Below are 24,711 nucleotides of genomic sequence, written 5' to 3'. Positions count from 1 at the left end.
CCCCAGACCCTGCTGGTTCTGTCGGCAGGGTGGTAGGAACACCCGGTCCTTGCTTCTGTTCCATCTCCTGCCAGCCTGGGTGAGCAACAGCTAGAGTGGTTGAGTACGGTGGGAACAAACCCCTGGCTCTGCATTCACCCTGCTCCGTACTGGTGATTGATTTACTGGTTCCACTCTGCGAACATCCATTGACCTACCTAAGATGGCAAGGAACCTCTGACCAACCCCCAAAGAACCGTTGTGCTATGGCTTGGCCGAGAGTCATTGTTTCTAACGCTCCCCTTTACTTACCAGGTGATTGTGGACAACAAGCCCTTCTATGAGTACTCTCATCGTGTCCAGCTGGAGCAAGTGAAATTCCTCCAGGTGGGTGGGGCTGTGGAGTTGCAGCAAATTGAGATCTTCAAAGACAGCAACATCATCAGCTCTACATCCCCTGAATCCAAATAGTGTGATTCTGGCAGTGATGTAGGTGACAGCCACGATAAGCACGCAGTCGCAGGAAACTAGGTGAGGTGACCACTGAGCAGATGTGGTCAGGTTGCTGGGGATTGAGGATGTGCCAACAAACAGGCCATTCTGTTCTCCCCACCTCCAACGGGGGCACTTTTTGAATCTGATAAAATAAAAACAATGGTGTGTGTTGATTTTAAATCAGTTTGTAGAATCAGGGAAGAATTATTCCAAACACAATAAATTCTGCTGTGACACATGCAGTCACGCCTGTTGTTATTGTGAGTAATGATAATTTATTCATGGCTTCTAAAAAAAGTCCAGGAGCAATAGGCTAGAATGGGGGTTCTCAAACAGGGGGTCGCGAAGTTATTACACGGGGGGTCGTGAGCGGTCAGCCTCCACCCCAAACCCTGCTTCGCCTCCAGCATTTATAATGTTAAATATATTTAAAAGTGTTTTTAATTTATAAGGGGGGGTCGCAGTCAGAGGCTTGTGTCACGGAGTCCCTGGGCGATGCTCTGGAACTGCTCCCCATGAAGCCAGTCAGGACTCTGGGGCAGTCGCCTTCCTGTGAGCAGCCTGTCTGCAGGACACACAGCTCACCCGGCTTCCACCTTCCTGGGTCTGACCTCGGAGCATTCAGCCTCCTCTGCCCCTCCGTGCGCTTCCCCCAGCGAGTCCCCCCAGGTGGACTCCTGGGGATCCCAGAGGGTCCTGCCCCCCAACTCCGCAGTCAGACGTGACTCTCAGCCAGCCAGTAACACAGAAGGTTTATTAGATGACAGGAACATGGCCTAACACAGAGCTTGTAGGTGCAGAGAACAGGACCCCTCAGCTGGGTCCATTTTGGGGGGCAGGGAGCCAGACAACCACGTCTGCCCTTCGCTCCATGTCTCCAACCAGCCCCAAACTGAAATTCCCTCCAGCTCCTCCTCCTCTGGGCTTTGTCCCTTTCCCAGGCCAGGAGGTCACCTGATTCCTTTGTTCTCCAACCCTTTAGCTCTCACCTTGCAGGGGGGGAAGGGCCCAGGCCATCAGTGGCCAGGAAACAGGGTGTTGGCCATTCTCTGTGTCCAGACTCCTGCACACACCTGCCCTCTAGGGCTCTGCAATGATCATACACCCTTCTCCCCCCACCTACATACTTAAGAACTGCACAGGGGAAACTGAGGCACCCCCACACTATTCAGAGGAAACATTAAGAACAGTCCCACTTCGTCACAGCTTGCTATGTGAAAGGGATCACCCGTACAAAAGTTTGAAACCACTGGGCTAGAAAGAGTGTGGCCCAGGGAATATGGCTTAGAGACTAAAGACACCTGGGTTCAATTCCCAGTTCTGGGAGAGAGTCTGATCTAATGGCTGGAGTAGGAGGCCTCGGATTCTCCTAGGTTCTATTCCCATCTCTGGGGAGTGACTGAGAGGGCCATGGGGTTGCAGAGATATCAATGAGCACTTCATTTGCCCTGCAGAAACTTTACCTCTTATCAGAGACACAGAAAAGAAGGAAAAACAGTTAAAGCCTTTGAAATGTAAAGTATTAAGTAAGGTTTTCATTTTAACAACATCTCTTGGTCCCTTTCCCATTGGCCAGAGAGAGATCTCAGGAGCAAACACACCTCTTAGATGGTAATAACAATCCTTTTTGGGGAAGAGAGAAGCAGTTAGTTGAGATGGGCTGGAGCCGTTGTCATTACTGTTGTTGTTAAAGTCCAATCCCGTTTCCGACAAGGCAAATACACAAGAGAGGGGAAAGAAAAGAAAAGAAAAGCAAACTCATAAAATACAGCTTCTGTCCCTGGTGTTGTCTCTTACTCGAAATCTCGCTGCTGAAAAACACAGGCATGGCACATGGTCTGAACAGCCACTCTGAACTGGTACCAGCATCGGGCTCTTTAGGGCATTTCTTTTAGCTGCCTCTCTGGCCACAGGCTTACAGCAGTGTTCCAAAATATGCAGTATTGGCCAGCTAAGACACGTTCTTATTAGACAGAAGGCAAAAAGGATAGGGGTAGAAGGGGGGTGGGTAGGGGGAAGGGAAAGGAGGGTAGAGGCTCTGCTGGCCCCAGGCCCTCACAAGGGTAGCAAGGGGTGGATCTGCTTACCTTTAATCTCACCTTTACCTGAAAGCTGTGATCCTTCCATAGAACTCTCTGTGCATGATAATAATTCACCCGTCCACACCCCAAGCACTTTCATGCCACTGCCCTAATGCCAAATATTAACAAATCAACAGCAGGGACACCTGCAGCTGGAGGCTCCTGAGATGCAAGGCTTGAGCTCCCTGGAAGCAGTGGCCTGTGGGGTTCCCTTGTGGCACCAAACAGTGAGAGTCGACACTGCATAGGGAGCCACAGCCCCACTCCTTCTGCAGCTCCTTTTGGACTGACTGGCAGGAAGACTCAGAACAAGGCAGCTCCCTCTCCCCCTGTAGTCATTTCCCCCTTTAGCTAGTTGGCTCTGGGCTGTGTGGAGTTGATCAATGCACATGCCGTCCCACAGCTGGTTCTGGAGAACTATTTATGGGACTTATGCAACCCCATAATCATATCTCCCAATGTTTAATCTGTTTAAGACCACAACCCGCCCAGTGAGACAGGGCAGTGCTAATATCTCCTTTGTACCAATGGGAAACTGAGGCACAGAGAGGCTATGTGACTTGCCCAGGGTCATACAGAGCACCTGTGATAGAGTCCTGGGTTGAATTCCCTGCTCCATCTAGCGTCCTAATTGCTGGATCGTCCTTCCTCTTCCAGAGGGGATCCTTGATATCCCATCGCCATCCGTGGTTTCGGCTTCTACTCACATTTGACTCAGGTTGACCCCGCTGTTGTCAAGCCTGCCTCTTGCTTCTACCTCAGTGATAATCCCCCACTAGGAATGGAGCTGGTGATTCCACTGATGATGTGTGTCTCTGGCTCCATTTCCCAACAGGGCTAATGGGAGAAAAAAAACAGAGTCAACCAAATCTGCTTGTGAAACTTGGACACGTGGAAGCAGGCTGGGATGTGAGGAGGAGCCATTTTTAAAGGCATTACCACAGCCCTCCTTAATTCATCCCTGAAATCTGTACAACCTCCCCACAATTGCTGATTGTCACGGAGTCCCCGGGCGATGCTCTGGAACTGCTCCCTATGAAGCCAGTCAGGACTCTGGTGAAGTCTCCTCTCTCTGAGCAGACTGTCTCCAGGGCAAACAGCTCACACAGCTTCCACCTTCCTGGGTCTGACCTTGGAGCATTCAGCATCCTTTGCCCCTCCGTGTGCTTCATAGAATCATAGAAGATCAGGGTTGGAAGGGACCTCAGGAGGTCATCTAGTCAAACCCCCTGCTCAAAGCAGGACCAATCCCCAATTAAATCATCCCAGCCAGGGCTTTGTCAAGCCTGACCTTAAAAACTTCTAAGGAAGGAGATTCCACCACCTCCCTAGGTAACGCATTCCAGTGTTTCACCACCCTCCTCGTGAAAAAGTTTTTCTTAATATCCAGCCTAAATCTCCCCCACTGCAACTTGAGACCATTACTCCTTGTTCTGTCATCTGCTACCACTGAGAACAGTCTAGAGCCATCCTCTTTGGAAACCCCTTTCAGGTAGTTGAAAGCAGCTATCAAATCCCCCCTCATTCTTCTCTTCCATAGACTAAACATCCCCAGTTCCCTCAGCCTCTCCTCATAAGTCATGTGTTCCAGTCTCCTAATCATTTTGGTTGCCCTCCGCTGGACTCTTTCCAATTTTTCCACATCCTTCTTGTAGTGTAGTGGGGCCCAAAACTGGACACAGTACTCCAGATGAGGCCTCACCAGTGTCGAATAGAGGGGAACGATCATGTCCCTTGATCTGCTGGCAATGCCCCTACTTATACATCCCAAAATGCCATTGGCCTTCTTGGCTACAAGGGCACACTGTTGACTCATATCCAGCTTCTCGTCCACTGTAACCCCTAGGTCCTTTTCTGCAGAACTGCTGCCGAGCCATTCGGTCCCTAGTCTGTAGCAGTGCATTGGATTCTTCTGTCCTAAGTGCAGGACTCTGCACTTGTCCTTGTTGAACTTCACCAGATTTCTTTTGGCCCAATCCTCCAATTTGTCTAGGTCCCTCTGAATCCTATCCCTGCCCTCCAGCGTATCTACCACTCCTCCCAGTTTAGTGTCATCTGCAAACTTGCCGAGGGTTCAATCCACACCATCCTCCAGATCATTTATGAAGATATTGAACAAAACCGGCCCCAGGACCGACCCTTGGGGCACTCCACTTGATACCAGCTGCCAACTAGACACGGAGCCATTGATCACTACCCGTTGAGCCCGACAATCTAGCCAGCTTTCTATCCACCTTATAGTCCATTCATCCAGCCCATACTTCTTTAACTTCCTGACAAGAATACTGTGGGAGACCGTGTCAAAAGTTTTGCTAAAGTCAAGGAACAACACGTCCACTGCTTTCCCTTCATCCACAGAGCCAGTTATCTCGTCATAGAAGGCAATTAGATTAGTCAGGCATGGCTTGCCCTTGGTGAATCCATGCTGACTGTTCCTGATCGCTTTCCTCTCCTCTAAGTGCTTCAGAATTGATTCCTTGAGGACCTGCTCCATGATTTTTCCAGGGGCTGATGTGAGGCTTACTGGCCTGTAGTTCCCAGGATCCTCCTTCTTCCCTTTTTTAAAGATGGGCACTACATTAGCCTTTTTCCAGTTGTCCGGGACATCCCCCGATTGCCATGAGTTTTCAAAGATAATGGCCAGCGGCTCTGCAATCACATCCGCCAACTCCTTTAGCACTCTCGGATGCAACTCGTCCGGCCCCATGGACTTGTGCACGTCCAGCTTTTCTAAATAGTCCCTAACCACCTCTATCTCCACAGAGGGCTTGTCACCTCCTCCCCATGCTGTGCTGCCCAGTGCAGTAGTCTGGGAGCTGACCTTGTTCGTGAAGACAGAGGCAAAAAAAGCATTGAGTACATTAGCTTTTTCCACATCCTCTGTCACTAGGTTGCCTCCCTCATTCAGTAAGGGGCCCACACTTTCCTTGACTTTCTTCTTGTTGCTAACATACCTGAAGAAACCCTTCTTGTTACTCTCAACATCTCTTGCTAGCTGCAACTCCAGGTGTAATTTGGCCTTCCTGATTTCTCTCCTGCATGCCCGAGCAATATTTTTATACTCATCCCTGGTCATTTGTCCAATCTTCCACTTGTAAGCTTCTTTTTTGTATTTAAAGATCAGCAAGGATTTCACTGTTAAGCCAAGCCGGTCGCCTGCCATATTTACTATTCTTTACTTCCCACAGCGAGTCCGCCCAGGTGGGGTCCTGGGGAAGCCAGAGGGTCCTGCACCCCAGCTTCGCAGTCAGACGTGACTCTCAGCCAGCCAGTAAAACAGAGGTTTATTAGATGACAGGAACATGGTCTAAAACAGAGCTTGTAGGTACAGAGAAAAGGACCCCTCAGGCAGGTCCATTTGGGGAGCAGTGAGCCAGACAACCACGTCTGCCCTTCACTCCTCGTCCCCAGCCAGCTCCAAACTAACTCATCCTCCACCCCTCCTCCTCTGGGATTTGTCCCTTTCCCGGGCCAGGAGGTCACCTAATCTCGGTCTTCAACCCTTTAGCTCTCACCTTGAGGGGGGAAGGGCCAGGCCATCAGTTGCCAGGAAACAGGGTGTTGGCCGTTCTCTGTGTCCAGACCCCTGCACACACCTGCTCTCTAGGGCTCTGCAACGATCATACACCCTTATCCCACCACCTAGATACTTAAGAACTGCCTAGGGGAAACTGAGGCACCCCCACAATATTCAGAGAAAACATTAAGAACAGTCCCACTTCGTCACACTGATCTCTCCCTTTTCTTCCCCCAAAGTGTCTTATGTAAAACGAAGTGTTTCTTTGTATCAAATTTAAGTTTGCTGACATTCTAATTTCATTTAATGTCTCCCTGTTCTTGTCCTATGAGAGAGAATAGGAGCATTCCATTTACCTTTTCTAAACTTTTCATTCCATTGTATGCCTCTCACGTGTCAACTCTTATTAATTTACTCTCTAAATTATAATCTTAATCTTTCCAATTTCTCTTTATATAGAAATCTTCCTGGCTCCTACTAGTCCCCTAATAATAACCTTTCCTTTGTCTCCCTTCTACAGATTCACTGTGCTAGGGGTGCTGTACAGACACTGTGAAAATATGGTCTTTAGCCCAAAGAGTTTATAAAATCAGTAACTGGATGCAGATTACTGATATAAATTTGACATTTCTCAGAAATGGTTTGTTCTATATTTTTCTGTCAGAAATAAATTTTCTGTGCTCCAGGGCCCGCTGGTGGGCCAGATGGTTCATCTTGGGCAGTAATTTGCCCAAGTGCTTTTTGCAGCTGGCTGGTGTAACACACTGGTAAAGAGTGTATGTCTGTGTGTCATAGTCCCCCTCTAGTGGCTGGAAGCCTCTTGTTCTGGAACTTAATACAAGGAGCAAGAAAAGGCCCTGTTGTGCAGGAGCAACCTTAACCCCACCTTAGAGCTCTGTCATAAATAAATTGAGGTGTAAAGTGCAGTTACCCTATGAAAAGTGACTGCAAGAATTGCAGGGCTCTGGGTTTGTCTCAAGGACTCCAGACCAAATACATTTATCTTGCATGTAATAAAAGGGCAAAATGTGTTTTCTAATCATCAGTCCCACAAAGAGTCTGCGCTCCGAGAGGTTCTTTCTGGTTCATGCATCATCCAGAAAGCTAAGCATCAAATTTTCAAAGACTCTGCACCTACAGCTAGGGCCAGATTTTCAAAAGAACTCAGCATCCATATAACATGGACCCAAACCATGGAGTTCTTTGGAAACCTGGTCTCTAGAGTTTTTGTAGGGGAAACCCCCCTTGCTGCCAGTCTTTTAGGTGGTATTGAAGGCCTTTATTAGGAGAAAAGAAAGGCAGCAACAGCTGGCCTTGAGTTATTGTTGGGATACAGAAGGAGAAAGAATATCCCAGAGAAAATGGTGCAGCTGATTACAAACCTGAGCGACATCACACTGCAAACAACCTTCTTAATCACTTCAGCACCTGAGGTGGTTATTTTTTTTTTTAATATATATTTTGGTTCTAGTCAGGTTATAGTCTTTTTATTATTATTAGAGCAATGTAACATGTATAGATGTATTCCAGCTGGCTAAGCCAAACTAGACTCTTTTTGGTTAGAAAGAGAAAACCAGAAAGGTAAGGACAGAAAATGGTACACTAGGGGGAGGTGACAGCAGGAACCTCAGGCTCATATTGCAGGGGTTGTCCAGGGTCCAGCTGCCCTGTGGGAAGGAGGGGTTGTTGCCACCTGGTCCCTTTTCCTTGCCTGCTCAGGACATGTTTTAGGATCAGGGGCACACTATGGTGGGAAATCCTGGGGTCCCAGCAGTTGGTGGCAGGGGGGGCAGCCACGATGGTGATGCTGGCTGACATGCAGTACACCTTCCTTGCTCCTCCCTGCAAGCTTAAGCAGGTTGTCAAGTAAGCGCCCAAAGACCAATGTCCAGAACGGGAAGACAGGCTCACTCCGTCAAAATCAACCGATCAGAACACAGCTTTAGTGATCCCAAATTTCAGATACTTCCCATCGTCACAGCAACTTTGTCATCCCGCACTAAAATGATAGTGGGATCCCACCAAATGCCTTGGAGCTTTCAAGTCAGTTCTTTGAGTTTAAACACATGCAATTTGTATCAGTCTTTTGATCTGCAACACTTCCTTATTTTACCAACAGTTTATATAATAAATAGATGATGCTAAACATTTGCTCCCCTTTACCCCTGTTGGACACCTTCAGACTCCGACCCAAGATATAGACTTTAACATAACAAAAACAATTCCAGTTGTTGGCTTGATCAACATATGCTGCAGGCACTTCCTGCTTTTTGGGATTTCTGAGACAGACGCATTTGAATGGAGGAGGTTCACACATGCACGGCCCATTGGGTGGCAGCACCAAACAGGAGAGGGAGCAATGGGAACTGATAGTCTCGGGTGTCTTTAAAATTCCAGTCTGGTGTGGTGTTAAATATATAAAAATGTGTTTTTAACTGAGGGGGAGAGGGGGGGGGGTTAGGTTGCACTCAGAGGCTTGCTATGTGAAAGGGGTCACCAGTACAAAAGTTTGAGAACCACTGGGCTACTCCAAGGTGGGACTGGAGAGAATCTCCGGGGGCACAGGAATGCCCAGATCGAAGTCCCTGGATCAGACTTGAGGCCCACCTAAAAGCTGGTTCTGGTACCTTATTTTGAAAATGGCCAGGATAAAGTTTACCCCAATTCTCATCTTATTTCATTTTAAATACTTGGCTACATCTGGTGCCTGTCCTAGACTCTAGACATCTCACATTAATTTAAACAAAACGACCCCACAACCATCCAGTAATTTGTCAGATTTCCAGCCACACAATACCACCAGCAAACTCTTCTTCCCCCCACACCAGCCACGAAAAACAAAACAAACAAACAACTCTCCTAAATCCTAAGACTCCAACAACCTGATCATCTGGAAACTTAGTGACTTTGTGTCTCTGGCAGTATTTCTCTTCTCTTGTTCAGTAACAGATTTTAACAGTTTCAGCTTCACTCCTGCTGTCAGTGGTCTGTGCAGGTGGAAAGCAGACACTGCCCTATGCAACAGCACCATCTGCTAAAAAACCCGGGGAACTCCACCAGCATCAGTCATTGTCCAATTAAGATGCACTGATACACTGTGGATCTCTGTAACTAACATATTTCAGAAATTGATTTTTTTTTAATTGACAAGAGAAATGGCAAATAAAGGTGGTGGTGGTGGGTATTAAGGGTAAGAAAAGGTTAGACAATGCCCCAGGAATAGTCCGTTTTAAAAATTACTCTGCAATTTCCTTCCGTCTTCTAGTGAAATTGACAATGAAATCAGCGCAGATCTAGAAGCCCTTCAGGTAACAGTTCTGTAATAAATGTGTATTGTAGGAGTCTCCATTTCACCCTCTTTGGAAGGGAGCAGCTCGCAGTGCATCTAGACAGGACAAAGCTTTGGAGAACATGCTGTAGGGAACAATTCTGTACTGGCCACAGCTCGAGAGATGGTCTAGATGAGCCAAGAGGTCACCAGCACTGATTTCTAGAATTGCTTCCCTACGATCTTTATCTGTCAGATTCCTGACATGTTTCATTACAAAAAGTCCACTATAGGCAGGGGCACAAACCTGAATTCCCAGTGGAGGTCAGGTGTTTAATTTTTATGTTTTTAGAGCTCTTGGTATCTAATTGCTGCAGAGGGCTGCTTCCCTAGTCAAGCTAACATTAGGTTTGCATTGATGCTGACCAGGACTGGATCCACTATGCTGTGTATACACATTCCTCCCCATACTGTAGCAAGCTCCACATAAGTGTGGGGAGGGTGAAAAGATTTGAGATGGATGGAAACATTTTGGGCTAATGGCTTGAAAGTGCAACTCACTCTCCAGTCCTCCTTTTCCAGATGGTACCGAGTGGAACTAGGGAAGGAAATAGAGAGGATCTTTATGAAGTATGCAGGATGGGTAAATGGAAGAGAATCCTTTAACAAGGTGATTCACTGGGTCCCTTTCCCCACCACAGCTCCTAATACTAAGGGGAGATGAACTGTCTCCATGATGTACGATGGACAAACAATATTTGTTTGTAGCTGAATTTATTACAGCTGGGACAAAAATCATACTCCACTCTGGCCTATGCCATGCCCTAATATAGGCTGGACCCAAGGGCATCTACAGACCATCTGCACTGCCCGCACAGGCTACTGGATATTCCTCCAATGTGGTCTTCCTTGCTGGCCTGTGTGGGGCCAGCCCATAGACCTATCCCTTGGCATACACGTGGTGTGAAAGCACCCCAGCAAGGGCTCTCAGAAGGCCTTGAAATTTTCCTGCATCGTGGAGAGTCAGTTAATTTGCTAACAGATTTCAATGATGGCCGTTAAGCAAACATGGGTCCAGATTCTCTGCTGGGCACACGTGTGGGGGGAGCCCATCAGGAAGCCAGCTGCAGATCAGAGCAGCCTAGAGTCTGCTAAAGCCTGTGTCAGTCGGCAGCTTTTCCCAAGGGACAATCAGCCAGCTGAGCATCAGCAGGGTGCTGCATGCTCTAATCACATGGCTGTTTGCCCGTTCCCCCATCCCTGTGCCAGGGGCTGCAGGAAGGACGGCACAGAGACAAAGGATGGTCTTGCAATCAAGGCACTAGCCTAGGACTTGAGAGATCATGGTGCAAGTCCCTGCTCTGCTAAAAAAAAACCCTACGTGACCTTGGGCAGGTGTCTGGGCCACAGTTCCCATCTGTACTATGGGGATAGCAATGGGTGTTCTGAGGTGCTCAGTGTGACGAAGTGGGCCTGTTCTGTTAGCTCCACAGACCAAGAAGAGCCGGACACACTTTCTCCTTTACCAGACACCCAGGTTGGGATCTCTTTCCCTTTGTCCCAGCACACAAGGCTGGTCACAGACAACTGCTTGGAGATCAGGGTAGCTCCCTCCATAGGCAAGTCAATACCCCTGACAGACAGAGACCCATTTCCTTCACTGTCCCAATTCTCCACCCAGCTAACAGGTAAGGTCCAGGGACTCTCATCTTCCGCTCTCCTCGCCTTCCCACCCTGCTGACTGGACACAGCCATCAGATCACAAGGCTGCCTAGGCTCATCCAAACTTTCCTTACCAAGCACCTTGCCACTCCCCACAGATCCCCTGCCCTGCCTGTGTCTCCCCCCACTCTGCTGGGGTCTCAGCTCCCACTGTGCTCAGCGCTGCCCTGGCTGTCCCAGTGGGGCAGGCCACTGCTTTCCTCAATGCATCAGAGCCAGGGAGAGTCCCCACTCTTGTGTGCAAGGGGGCAGGGAGCATCTCTCTGTCCCACCCAGCCCCAGGGGTCTGGTTACAGGCAGGCAGGTATTCTGAGCCTAGCGGCTCCTCCCTGCTGCCAGCCAGGTCATCTGCATTTTCACTGACCATTTCCCTCTCCGCCGATTGGTTCCCTGGATTCAAATTCAAACCCTTGGCAGTTACAGGAACAGGGCCTGGATCCTGTCCCAAAGAGACACAGTCACCCCATAACAGGGTCTCGCAGCTGGTGTCCTGGGGCTCCCCAACGACCAGCCAGCCCCACTCCTCCTGGGTCTGCCCAGGGATCTGGACCATAGGGAAGGCGAGGGGTTTCGTCCCTGGGACCCTCACACAGCTCACACAGCCCCTCAGCATCTGAGGCTGCACCACCCAGGGTCTGACACCAGTTCTCTCTGTCCCAGGATCTCGCCACCCCAGGAATGTCTCCCCATTCACCATCACCTTCTGCTCCCACTGGGGGTCTGAGGGGCCTGGCCCAAGGAAACTCCACACAGACATATAGGTTGGGGTCAGGAGTGGGAGCGTGTCCACCTCCCCACCCATCTGGCTGATGGAGTCTGTGGCCTTGGGACCCAGCAAGGGAGCTAGACACCGGGGCTTTTCCGCAGAGTCCCCTTGGTTCAAATCTCCAGCCTGCTCAAAGGCAGTGAGGTGGCATCCACATCCCCCCCTCCTCAACCAGGGGCAGCAATTTAGTCTCGAGGTTCCCTGCGGAACTGGCCCCCCGGGGTCTATCCCCACTCACCCCGGGGAGGTCCCCTAGGCCTCTCCACCCCACCACCGCCAGTTCATGCTGCTGCTGCTTCTGCAGCTCTTTCTCGGGCTCTCGCTGTCTCTCACAGTCCTCTTGCTCCCTCGGACTCAGCTCCAATCCCGTCCGTCTTGATCCCCCGATGGGGAACCCGATCGTGAAGACCCCCATCTGGTCGGGGACAGGAGTCTTGGCGATGCCTGGCTCCCACTCCAGCTGCTCCCAGATCCTGCTATAGCCCCAGTTGGGGTCAGGAATCTGTTCCTTAGAGCAAGGTAGCCTGTTTCCTCTTGTTTTTTCCTACCCCCCCCCCCCCCAGATGTTCTGGTTTAACTTGGATTTAAACCTGGAGAATGGTCAGTTTAGATGAGCTATTACCAGCAGGAGAGTGAGTTTGTGTGTGTATGGGGGTGGGGGGGATGTGAGAAAACCTTGATCTATGCAGGAAATAGCCCGACTTGATTATGTAAAGAGTTGTCACTTTGGATGGGCTAGCACCAGCAGGAGAGTGAATTTGTGTGGGGGGGTGGAGGGTGAGAAAACCTGGATTTGTGCTGGAAATGGCCCACCTGTTGATCACTTTAGATAAGCTATTACCAGCAGGACAGTGGGGTGGGAGGAGGTATTGTTTCATGATTTCTGTGCGTATATAAAGTCTGCTGCAGTTTCCACGGTAAACATCTGATGAAGTGAGCTGTAGCTCACGAAAGCTCATGCTCAAATAAATTGGTTAGTCTCTAAGGTGCCACAAGTCCTCCTTTTCTTTTTTCCTTAGAGCGGTCATCCTCCTCCAGCTGCACGATTAACTGTGCTTTGGTGAACTTTCCAACGCTCAACCCTCTCTTTTTGCACAGGGTTACAATGTCCTTCTTAAGGAGACGGGGACAGACCATCACTCCGCTCCTCCCAAGTTGTTGTGGACTCACAGGCCCGTGTGTTCTCAGCTCCCCACGGTTTCCAGGGAGAACCCCTAGTGTGCCAGCCCTTCTCGAGGTCACCACCTCTTTGCCAGGGTCGAGCTGCAGACTCCTCCGCCCCTTGGACTGCTCGCTGCAATCCCCCGGGGGACCCTGTTACTGCAAAAGTCCTTCTCTCTCCCCGGGCCAAGCTGCAGGCTCCTCCGCCCCTGAGACTGCTCACTGCAGTCCCCAGGGGGACCCCATTACTGCACAGTCCTTCTCGCTGGTCACACACTCGCAGGGGTTAACCGCCCCCCGAAACCGCTCCTCTCTGAGCCTTCAGCAGGCCTGGTCCTCGGCAATCCCCCTTCGTGTTTCTGCTCCCCAGTCACTTACTGCAGGAAGCGCCATCCACGGGGTGCAGTACATCCCACCGCTGCCACCAGTTGTCACGGAGTCCCTGGGCGATGCTCTGGAACTGCTCCCCATGAAGCCAGTCAGGACTCTGGGGCAGTCGCCTTTCTGTGAGCAGCCTGTCTTCAGGACTCACAGCTCACACAGCTTCCACCTTCCTGGGTCTGACCTCGGAGCATTCAGCATCCTCTGCCCCTCCGTGCGCTTCCCCCCAGCGAGTCCACTCAGGTGGGGCTCCTGGGGAAGCCAGAGGGTCCTGCACCCCAACTCCGCAGTCAGACGTGACTCTCAGCCAGCCAGTAAAACAGAAGGTTTATTAGACGACAGGAACATGGTCTAAAACAGAGCTTGCAGGTGCAGAGAACGGGACCCCTCAGCTGGGTCCATTTTGGGGGGCAGTGAGCCAGACAACCACGTCTGCACTTCACTCCATGTCCCAGCCAGCCCCAAACTGAAACTCCCTCCAGCCCCTCCTCCTCTGGGCTTTGTTCCTTTCCCGGGCCAGGAGGTCACCTGATTCCTTTGTTCTCCAACCCTTCAGCTCTCACCTTGCAGGGGGGGAAGGGCCCAGGCCATCAGTTGCCAGGAAACAGGGTGTTGGCCATTCTCTGTGTCCAGACCCCTGCACACACCTGCCCTCTAGGGCTTTGCAATGATCATACACCCTTACCCCACCCCCTAGATACTTAAGAACTGCATAGGGGAAACTGAGGCACCCCCACAATATTCGGAGGAAACATTAAGAACAGGCCCACTTCGTCACACTCAGATACGAGGGGACCAGAGAAGCACCTAAGACAGCTGGCTTAGGAGGCAGCTGTGTTGCACCAGGCTCCCGGGGACTTCCCTCAGCCTGAGGGATTCCTTCGCTAAGGGGATGCCGTCCATCTCTGCCTGCTTTGCTCCGCCCACTTGGTTTAAGTGAATTCTAGTGTTTTAATGAGGGACTAATGTAGCTCTCTAGAGCAGGGGTTCTCAACTTTTTTCTGAGGGCCCCCCCCCAACACGCAATAAGACTCCACGGCCCAGGGCGGCGTTAGGGGGTAGGAAGCAGGGCAATTACTCAGGGCCCCACCCCACAGGGGGCACCGCAAAGCTACGTTGCTCAGGCTTCAGCTTCAGCCCCAGGTGATGGGGCTCAGGCTGGTGGGGCTTCAGCTTTCTGTCCTGGGCCCCAGTGACTCTAATGGTGGTCCAGCTTGATGGACCCCCGAAAACTGCTCACGGCCCCCTAGGGGGCCTCAGACCCCTGTTTGAGAAGTGCTGCTCTCAGACACTTTGTGTCTCAAGTAAATATCTACAACATTTCCAACCAAAACCTGTCTGGGGGATGGAGAAAACAGGAGTCTGTCATCATAATCATCCTGTCCCCTACTTGTGCTCGTTTGCAGGATCAGCAAGGCAATGCCCCTGAGCTCCAGAAGATACTGACCATGACCTTAGCAAGGGGTAAGTGTTCAGCGAACAAGACTAACTTGGCTGAGATAAGGCTGCCTCTTGCTCTGGTTACAAGCGCTGCAGTCCTAAACTTCAGCCTTTCCCTGGCCCCCCCTGCTGCGAGGGGCGACAGTGGCTGGGGAAGCTGTTCTGGCGCATTCCTGCTCCACTACACCACAGCTGGTTACCAACAGAAGCAAAGAGTCTTGGGCCTTGTAGTTTAAGCATCTTATATTTCCCACAGCAGGCTCAGTCTCTCTCTCTGCCATGATGTACCCCGGCCATGGAATCCTGTGTCACAGACACCCCTCACGAAGAGGGGAGAAAGTGATGCGTCATGGGAGACGTAGTCTAGCCAGAGAACAGGAGGACTTGTGGCACCTTAGAGACTAACCCATTTATTTGAGCATAACTTCATCGGATGCAGAGAGCCATCCCTCAGAGGGGAATGGGAGCATAAGATGCATGAAGAGCAGAATTAGGCCTTTTTCACCTTAGAAGGGACATGAAACATCAAGAAACTATATGCCCATCAAAATATGACAGAGCACTAGAGGGGCGAGGTATTACCTTCATTTATGTTCTCCAGTCTGTTCATGTGAATGAGATCTAGGTTTCCCCTGCAAGAAAGGGAAGGTTAACCACAACTATCATTTCTTCAAATCTGGGCCCTACAGACGCCATGGGAAATAAAGAGTCAGTTCCTATATGCCGAAATTCAGGCGTTTAGAAGCAGGGGCTGACCTACCTGGTCTTGTCCTGCCTAGCAAGCGTCAAGGCAACAAGCAAAAGCGAAATTCCTGATTGTTGCTGTGCTAATAATATCTGCGTTAGGCACAATGACAGGTGTAAATGTATATAAACCCCATCCCCCCCACGTCTTGCTGCAGAAGCTGGTTCAAACACACAGGAATTTCGACTGGAGAGATGTCAGCAAATGATCTGCCTCTTTGACGCATCCTTTGGAAAAGGAAAGTTACACAGATGTTAAGATCATCACATGGCTGAGGCCTGGATGCTGGGCAACACCAAAAGAAGGTCTTTGGGCTGCTCTGAACAGTGGGAGGCGCTGATGAGAGTTTGAAATTGCCTTCTGCTGTCCACCTGCCAAAGTTGTCTTTGGGTCAAGTCAACACTGAGTTCCAACCAAAAGTTAAGGAATCAGCTTGGAAGTGTTCCAGCAAACCTAGGTTCTGTGTTCTGTCTAGATGGTGTGAAGAGGCCACGCTGCGTTATGACGGTTTTGAAGTCACATCCCAGATGTGGTCCCGACTTTGTGATGATAGGTTCAAACTGGAACCCTGGCCCTGAATAGCCCTGACCTCGGAGGAAGCTTGGATTGGAATCTGGATCTGAGAACTTGGGGAGTAGGTCCGGGCCCAATTTTGACACGCCATTTAACGTGTCCAGTCTAAACTGCTCTGACTTCGCCATGTTTAAAACCTACCTCAGCACACAGCGTCTTGCCTAAGATCAGAGGGAGTCTCTCTGAGGCAGGAAGTGCACATGGATCCAAGACCCAGACCAGTGCTTAACACACAAGGCCATCCTCCCCGCTCTCCAACCTCACTTACACAGGCCTAGAAAGCATGAGGACTGCAGCCAGCCTTCCTGAACCCCACAGGGTTGCAGAGATGCAGGAGGGGAAATTAGCTCTTCAGCAGGATGCCATGATAAAACAACGAGGTGGCAAATATGTTCTCACAAGCTGCCCTACCCAACCCCACCTCCCCGGTCCATGATGGCAAAAGTCAGTTGGCTACCCATTGCACACAGATGCTGGAATACCAGAGGAGTCAAGAGACATCCCCGCTACCTCCATCTGACAGAGCCAGGAGCTAGCAATGATCGTCCTTGTTCGCTGCATGCTCCAGGTGCAATTAGTCCCAGGCTGTAGGGGGCACATGCTGTGCTCGCCCAGGCAGATAGAGGGAGATGTGATAAGGACAGGAGAGTATTTAGGCCTGACATGGGAAAGAGAAAAGGCAACTTCGTCTCTTCTATGTGCACCAAGTGTTTGTTTTCCCTTCAAGCTGAGGATCAGGAAACTAAGGACGGGCAGCTCTCCCTGGAGGAATTCAAGCAGCTTTGGAAGAGGATTGAACAATGGAAAGTAGGTATGGATCAGGCAGGAAACAACAGGGCTGGAAGCTGGGTGCATTTGTACCCAGTGCTGATAGCGAAGTTCACAGAATCACAGAAACGTGGGCCTGGAAGGGACCTGGAGAAGTCACCACGTCCAGCCCCCTGTGCTGAGACACAAGAACGTAAGAATGGCCATACTGAGTCAGACCAATAGTCCATCTAGCCCAGTATCCTCGAATCATCTGGTACAGAGGCTGATTTAAGGAATAGGTTACATACCACAGTTAGTAGTTCTGCAATTTCATATTTGAGTTCCTTCAGAACTCTTGGGTGAATACTGTCTGAAGGAATTCAAACAGTATCTAGACCATCCCTGACAGGTGTTTGTCCAAACTGTTCTTAAAAACTTCCAATGACAGGGATTGTACAAGCTCCCTTGGAAGCCTGGTCCAGATCTTAAGAACAAATGGGTGCTATGCAGTTACAGGTTGGACCAAAGCAGATAGCTATGGCCCAGCAGCCCTGAACGCTGGCTCAGAAGCCAAGCTGAATAGCGCAGACTACAGAAGGAGCCATTCTTAGTGAAATGTGAAATCCAGGTCCCTTCTGTTGCTGTGCAGGTGTGAATTAAAGAACACAAGGTACTTCCTTAAGAGAGCAGCAGGATAAGAATAGAAATAATCCCAGGGTTTTAGCAAGTAATCCTCCTCTCATGCAAACAGCTTCCAACTCCCAAGGCTGCCTGGGAGCTTACAAATAATGGAAACCATAAATCTAGCCTTGGCCGCCCTGGAGCCTTTGTGATCCAAAGCGAGTTGAGCCCAGGAGGCAGCAGGACACGCTTCCTACACTCACTCCACCAATACTTTCAACCCTGTCCCGGCCAGAGGGACCCTCTTCTCTCAGGCTTCAAGGCCCATTCATGGCCTCCTTGCTGAGGAGCTGTAACTGCATTAGAAGAGTCACTTGGCCAAGCTGGGTTTGACTCATACCAACCCTCTGGAAGGAAACTGGGCTTTTGATGCTGAGAGCCACGGGGAGGCTGTGAACAGTCACAACCACAGCTTCAATTGCAATCGGTGATTGAAGCCTGATTGCACAATGCAGATTGGATTTGGGATACCAGCGATTTAGAAATCATTTGGAACATAGTAGGATAACAGGTAGCCATCATGGGAAGCTGGAGACTAGCGTGGGATTGTTCCCAATAATCCATTTTGCCTGGTCCCAAGTGGGCTAAGAGACGGCACTTTTATAGGGCTTGCAGGGGCTAGTCTGCTCCCCCCTGCTTAGCACCGGTAGCGAATGTTTCCTGACATAGCATGTTTTCCTCTTTGTCCCTGAAGACTCAATTGTTAGCACGGTGATACCAGCTGTCGTTTTATTGAGTACAGACCAGACAAGTGGAGTAGTTGGATGTCTCATTCCTGTCCTGCCTGCAGTTTAGCCTCTGAAGGGATTTTACAGCAGCACACACTCCTTGTTGGAGAAAGGAGTCGCCTTCAGAATAGGGATGACCTAAATCCAGATACAGGGACAAGAGTCATAGGAAAAAAAACCAATGGACGTAAAACGACTTCCGATTTCAGAGCAGTCAGATCTGACTCACCGCATCAGAACCTGCCCACGGTGCTAAAGCCACTCCAGACTCAGCAGGAGCCTGGTTTGCTGTCCCTCATTCAAGTTTGGATTCTGCTCAAATTTACAAGAGCAAATGAAATTAAGTGTCCCCCCATGTGGGCAGTATGCCAATGAGATTTTGGCACCATTGAATCAAGCTAGACTTTCTCCAGCTTCCTCAATTCTAAGATGAGCCCTACAACACAATCCCATTCCAGCCACTTCTTCCAGAGGGCCTGCAGACGCTGGAAAGCAAGGCACTTGTGTCTGGTTTTTCAAGGGGCATTCACAAAGCATTGAAGGTTCCCAGCTCTGAGAGTCCCCCAGCCCCATGCAGAGGACCCTAGATGTGAGGGATCCAATATACATTTCCCAATAGCAACAGTACTGGGAATGAATTAATCTCACTTAGAAGATATTGAAAACCCATGAGATGGATCAGCTTAGAGTCAATGTGAATCTGGATCAGACTTGAACAAGGGAGAGGAGTGGTATACAGATCCAAGTACAGGACATAATGGCCAAACTGGGTCAGACCAAAGGTCCATCTAGCCCAGTGTCCTGTCTTCTGACAGTGGCCAGTGCCAGGGAACAAACAGAACAGGGAATCATCAAGTGATCTGTCCCGTCACCCATTCCCAGCTTTTGGCAAAATCAGGACTCTGGTTCTGCTCCCAACTCATTGCATGGACTTACCTTCCGCACCTGCCTACAACACAGGGAGAACATTGTTCCAGCCCCCATGCAGGGGGAGGGGAGAGCAGTGTTTGAAAGACGCTTTGAAGACCCAAAGTGATTATCACTGATTAGAAGATTCAATCAGAGACATACTTGAAATTCTCCTTTGGCTTTGAATGGAGTGACCAACAGGAAGTGTAAAGTGTACTTAGGAGGAAGGGGAGAAAGGATACATATGATCATCCTTAAAAATATTACACATTTTATTGTCCTGCCCCAAGAGGGAGGAGGGCTGGTTTCCCAGAAACCTCAAAGCTTTTTTAGAACATAACAGAGGCAGATAAAAGCGAACTACTGCCTATTGCTGTCTTCCTACCTGCGGACATTTGCATCCCCCCCCCAGCCATTGAAGGACATTCAGTAGCGAACACAGTAAAATGCTTCCATGACTACCGTTCTCCGATGCCAAAAGGGGGGGGCAGAAGGGGAAGGATGAATGACAAAGGCATGGAATGTTACAGTTTCCATTGTTACAATAATCAGCAATATTTTAATTACATGACAAAGAAAAACTGTAATATACGATGCTAGGTGAATATATATTTATATAATAAATCCGTAAGTTAATAAAGTAAATAGGAACCCTATGATTTTTTTAATTTTTAAAAAAAAGGTGATTTTTTTGGTCCTCAGAAAATCCTGCTCCAAGACAGTTGTGAAAAAGGGTTTCGGGAGATGCCCCAGCAGTGAACTGGCGAGGGTGCTTGCTCTGACAGCCAAACAGACTGGGTGTGCTAGCATTCCTGCTCTTCAAAGAAGATGCTAAGAGCCTTTGAAACTCTTATTTCCTATATGCTTTGAGTTCCTGGCTTCCCTCCCTCTGACTGGAAAGCTCTGGCCCTCTGACTTTGCTGGGCAAGGCTGCTGGTGTACAGAGATATTTTATCATCCCTCTCCAAAACCCAAGAGATTCCCAGCCCTGCGGAGCTGCAGTTTGAGAGCATGGTTAGTTTAACAGGCCTGTGCCTGACATGCATGCAGCCAAGTGTGCTTAGCTGCCTTTTTCCAGGATCCTCTTGCTAAACAGCTCACTTGACAATATGTGCAATGGGGATCTGACTCTGTGGCTAAGGGTGGCGGAGATCCAAGGACGAGGAGACAGCAGCAGGGGCCTGTAGCTCCTTAAACTGCTTTGAAAACTAGTGCTGTCGTCATTTTCTTCTTCACCCAAAGTCTCCAACTCACTCCAGTGTGCTAAAGGATCCTGAAGAGCCAGAAAACCACGTGAAGGAGAAAAGCACTTTCCACTATGTGTAAATATAGCTACTGGCAAACCCACACCAGCTCTGGGCCTCACCCTAATGGGAAAACCTCCATTGTAAGTCACAGTAGCCTTCAATAGAGTTGGGTCAACATTGCTGCGATAATGAACAGTGAAGTTTTATGGCTTGGTATGAAGCTGATTGCAGTGAATTTGTGACGAGTGTTGAGTGATGTGAATACAAAATGACTCCACTTGGATCACCCCAACCCCTCCCGCACATACAAGCTTGTTCAGAATTTAAACCCCAACCCCTGCGTCTCCCTGCCTGACAGCCAGAGGTCACTTGAGTACGTACAATGCAAACAGGATTACAGTTCAGTGATAAAGTAGGTTGTGTCTTTATACCTTATTGCTTTGTTCTTGCTAAATGTTGCCGGTTAATTAAAAGCCACCACACAAGAAAGGCACAGAGTTCTCTGCCTCCAGATCTCAGAAACTTTGGGCTGTGTAACAGGAATTCAAACCTTTCCCCACAAAGTCCAAAAAATGGAAGCACCGAATTTCTTAAAAAGGGAACGTTACAATTTTGTGAGTAGTGAAGATTAAACCACAAAAAGCCCACGGCTACTAGACAACCAGTACTGTGTTAGCCGCCAACATAGACACGTCTGCAGGCCGGATCAGCGTAGCAACGTCAGCATTCAGAGACAGAACTGAAGTCTCTTGGGAGTCCAGTTAGTTTCACTAAGGAAATAACCAGGAAGAGGCAGCAGATAATGTTACCAAGCAGGGAGCTGCTTTTCCTGCATGCACACCGTCTGGGAGTGGAGGGAAGGCATTGCGGATACCTACATTAAAGGGATGCTACGTCACTTCACCCCATCCCACATACTGCCGAGCCCAGCTAGCTGGAAGATACCATCACTGCTGTAGAAATGAAGGGGAAGAGGAAGAGACTGGATTGAGGCGCATGAGATCTGGATTGAGGCAGGTTTAGGAAACAGGGAATCCCTGAAAAAGGCTCCGTCTATGGATTTTGCCGGGGTGACTGAGACAGACAAAGCTCTTCGGATTTCTGCTACACAGTGGCATAAATTACAGAGGGCAGAGAGACCAAGACAAAGGGAAAAGGCTCAATTTCAAAACCATACCAGTCGACAGTTGGTTTTCTTTTTTAAGCTCAGTTGAAAAAACAGAAGGGGATACACTGAACAAAAATAACCCTCTGAACCAGAGCCACTGGCATGTTTTCAGACTCTCCCTTTTCCCTCCTTGCCAAGAAATCCCAAAGCAATTAAATGTGAGAAAAAAAACATTTCAAGCCCGCCCTCCCAACCTGTTTAACAGAGCAAAGTGAAAAAAATCATTGCATAGGTACATGGTTCACAGAATATGCAACAGCAACCGGAATGGAGGCTAACTCCCAGGATCAGCCGGTGCGAACGTGGCTTTCCATCCTCTGGAGGCGAGGAAGGGCGATCCCCGCGGGACAGTTTGTGTGTGTAAATGCAGAGCAGAGAATCAGGCCTTCGCTCCGGCCGTCAAAGCGCCAGCACTTGCTGCCGCTGCCCGCGGCTCACAGGTCGCTCTCGCCGTACAGTGCCGTGGAGAAGGACTTGTAGTCCAGGGCTCCGGGGATGGCGTCGGGACCCTGGTACGGTGCCATGCGCGCGATGCAGTACTCCGCTTGGTCTGGGGGCAGCTCTCGCCTCAGCTCCTCTGCTGTGATGTAGTTCTGGGGTGGAAGGAGATAAATATCCCTTGAATGCCTGTGCTCTTCCCAGAGCCCCGTGAGCACTGGCAAAACTGACAGCTGCTCTCTCAATTTAGGCTCCGAGCCAGAAGCCCCAGGGAGTGATGTAGTGCAGGGCTGCTGCTTTGCCAGCCCACCCTGTGCACAGGCCTACCAGGAAAGAGAAGTCTGAAGCTAGTCTCCGATGATGTCCTCAAACTGGCACTGAAATGCGTTTCAAAGCAGTGCAGTCAAGTCCCCTTGATCCTCAACCAGCTCCTCTGGCTCCCTCTGTTTCCGGACCCAAAGCCGCCTGCCTTGTTTTTAAACATGCTCTGGCTATGGGTTCACTTAGCACTAGCCTCTCCTGTCCTTTCAAGGGCCTTCTCCTCTGCACCTCGTCTCCTGTTGTCTGGAGGAGCCTTCCTGATACATTTCCAGATCATAGCTCAGATTTAAACATCTTTACTCCCTTCCATTTTCTCCCTCCATGTAACGTCACAGCGTTTTGGGATGTGCAGTGTCGGTAAGAAAGTCTAAGCAACACAAAGCGGCGCTGAATTTAATGACAGCCCCAGCTACAGAAGAGAAAGGGTCACTGGAGCCGCTTACAGGGTTTATTTTAACAGGCTGAAGCAGCCACCACTCTGAGTAGCTTCCCACTCCCCAGGACAGACACAGATCTTTGGCTAAGCGGCCATCTCTCCACAAACCCTTCCCGGAGGCATTGCTCCTCTGTCCCCACCTAAACACCCATGCTGGGATAGAGATGGCTGCATTGAAGTGTGTGGGTAAATGAGCACAGCAGACGCTAGATTTGGAAATTCACCCAGGCTCATGGGAATTCCCAGTGGGCTGTGTAGGCGAGCACGCAGGTCTCTCCCAATGCCCGATGTCTTAAGCTATGCTGGGGATGGCAGTGAGAGGCTTGTTACTAGGCACCTGTTGCTGCTCAGTTTAGCTTCCGAGGCGAGGGTTTAGGGGCTGCCAGATGTCTTCCCTGCCCCAGCTTAGCTTCTGCACCCCCTCAAAGATACAAGGGTCCCCACCCCTCTGCTCGCCCACTCCAGCGCTGGCCTCAGCAGAGCAGCAGAAAGGCCAGGGCTCAGAGCACATGCGCGGAGCAAACACCCCCAGCTGTCTCCCGCGGCCACAGCTCACCTTGTCTCCTGCCAGGACCTTGAAGGAGGCGATGACCTGGTCAGCCGTGTCCGTGTCAGTCGTCTCTCGGGACATGAAGTCTATGAAGGCCTGGAAGGTCACAATCCCGCTGTTGTTGGGATCCACAACACTCATTATACGGTTGAACTCGGCGTCTCCCTGCACGGGTGGGAGGAGAAGCTTTAATGGACATTCAGAGACCAACTCAGGTACAGCTGCAGGTGTGGTACTTGAAAGGGTGACGCCGAACACACCCAGTGGGGACGTAAACAGCAGACCCTCGAGGATGGAGATCTTTCGGCCTCCCGCAGCCCATAGAGCTCCTATGCCTGGGCAGCAAGACCAGCTCCAACGGCATTCATCTTTCCAGGCGTAGAACGACCGGAGAGTCGCTATCTGCACCCCAGCTCCTTTTACAGCTGGAATCATTTGGCCTCCACCCCCTCAACTAGCACTGGGAAGCACATGCCTGTCTGCAGTCTGCTTTTACAGGCCTCGCAACTTTCTCTGGCTATACCCCCTTCTTCATAGAGGCACTAGGGGACACTTAGATGCCACCGCGATTCTCTACTCCACACTAGAGCACACCAGCTAACAGAGGCAGAAGCAATGGATGTGTTATGCAGCTTGCCAGGGGGCAGATCCTTGACGACTGTACACAGGAGATCTTAGCTGATCCCACTTTGGCAGAGGGGCTCAGCTGGGCCTGCACCCCAGGGACCAGGACTTACCACCCATCTAATGAGACGGCCGAAGTTTGGCCAGGACCTGCTGCACAGCACGCATGACTGAGAGGGGCAGTTCTATCCTCAATGCACAGGAAGGTGGAAGCATAAATTCTCCCCAGCACAGATGCCTTAAACCCAGCTCGATCAGAGCGTGACTAAGCTGCAGCGTGGGCTCTCGTGTTCATTCCCTGAGCAAAGCAGCTCAATTTACGAGAGGATCTTCCGAACTTGGGGATGCTGCCAGCTCCACCTGGGATCTGAAAACCTAGCTGGGCTCCGCCTTGTACATCATAGAATCATAGAATATCAGGGTTGGAAGGGACCCCAGAAGGTCATCTAGTCCAACCCCCTGCTCAAAGCAGGACCAATTCCCAGTTAAATCATCCCAGCCAGGGCTTTGTCAAGCCTGACCTTAAAAACCTCTAAGGAAGGAGATTCTACCACCTCCCTAGGTAACGCATTCCAGTGTTTCACCACCCTCTTAGTGAAAAAGTTTTTCCTAATATCCAATCTAAACCTCCCCCACTGCAACTTGAGACCATTACTCCTCGTTCTGTCATCTGCTACCATCGAGAACAGTCTAGAGCCATCCTCTTTGGAACCCCCTTTCAGGTAGTTGAA

At 50.1% G+C, this 24,711-nt stretch overlaps 1 protein-coding gene across 8 annotated transcripts in view; it reads right to left on the bottom strand.

The window, feature by feature from the left end:
• Positions 1 to 19,450: 19,450 nt before the first annotated feature.
• ACTN4 (actinin alpha 4) overlaps positions 19,451 to 24,711 on the bottom strand; it is an 80,457-nt gene continuing 75,196 nt past the window's right edge. For 7 of the 8 annotated variants that reach the window (XM_073321879.2, XM_073321882.2, XM_078850219.1 and 4 more), the window contains 2 exons: positions 23,363 to 23,521; positions 19,451 to 22,204 (listed from right to left, as the gene is read on the bottom strand). In XM_073321879.2, coding sequence (XP_073177980.1) covers positions 22,046 to 22,204; positions 23,363 to 23,521 — 318 coding nt within the window. In that variant the 3' untranslated portion in view covers positions 19,451 to 22,045. Of the gene's footprint in view, positions 22,205 to 22,384; positions 22,738 to 23,362; positions 23,522 to 24,711 lie in introns of those variants that run through there. The other variant, XM_073321880.1, reaches the window with a different exon arrangement.

The sequence above is a fragment of the Lepidochelys kempii genome, chromosome 23, assembly GCF_965140285.1.
Source record: "Lepidochelys kempii isolate rLepKem1 chromosome 23, rLepKem1.hap1, whole genome shotgun sequence".
In the NCBI taxonomy this organism is placed as follows: Eukaryota; Metazoa; Chordata; order Testudines; family Cheloniidae; genus Lepidochelys; species Lepidochelys kempii.
This window is presented reverse-complemented; position numbering and strand designations above follow the sequence as displayed.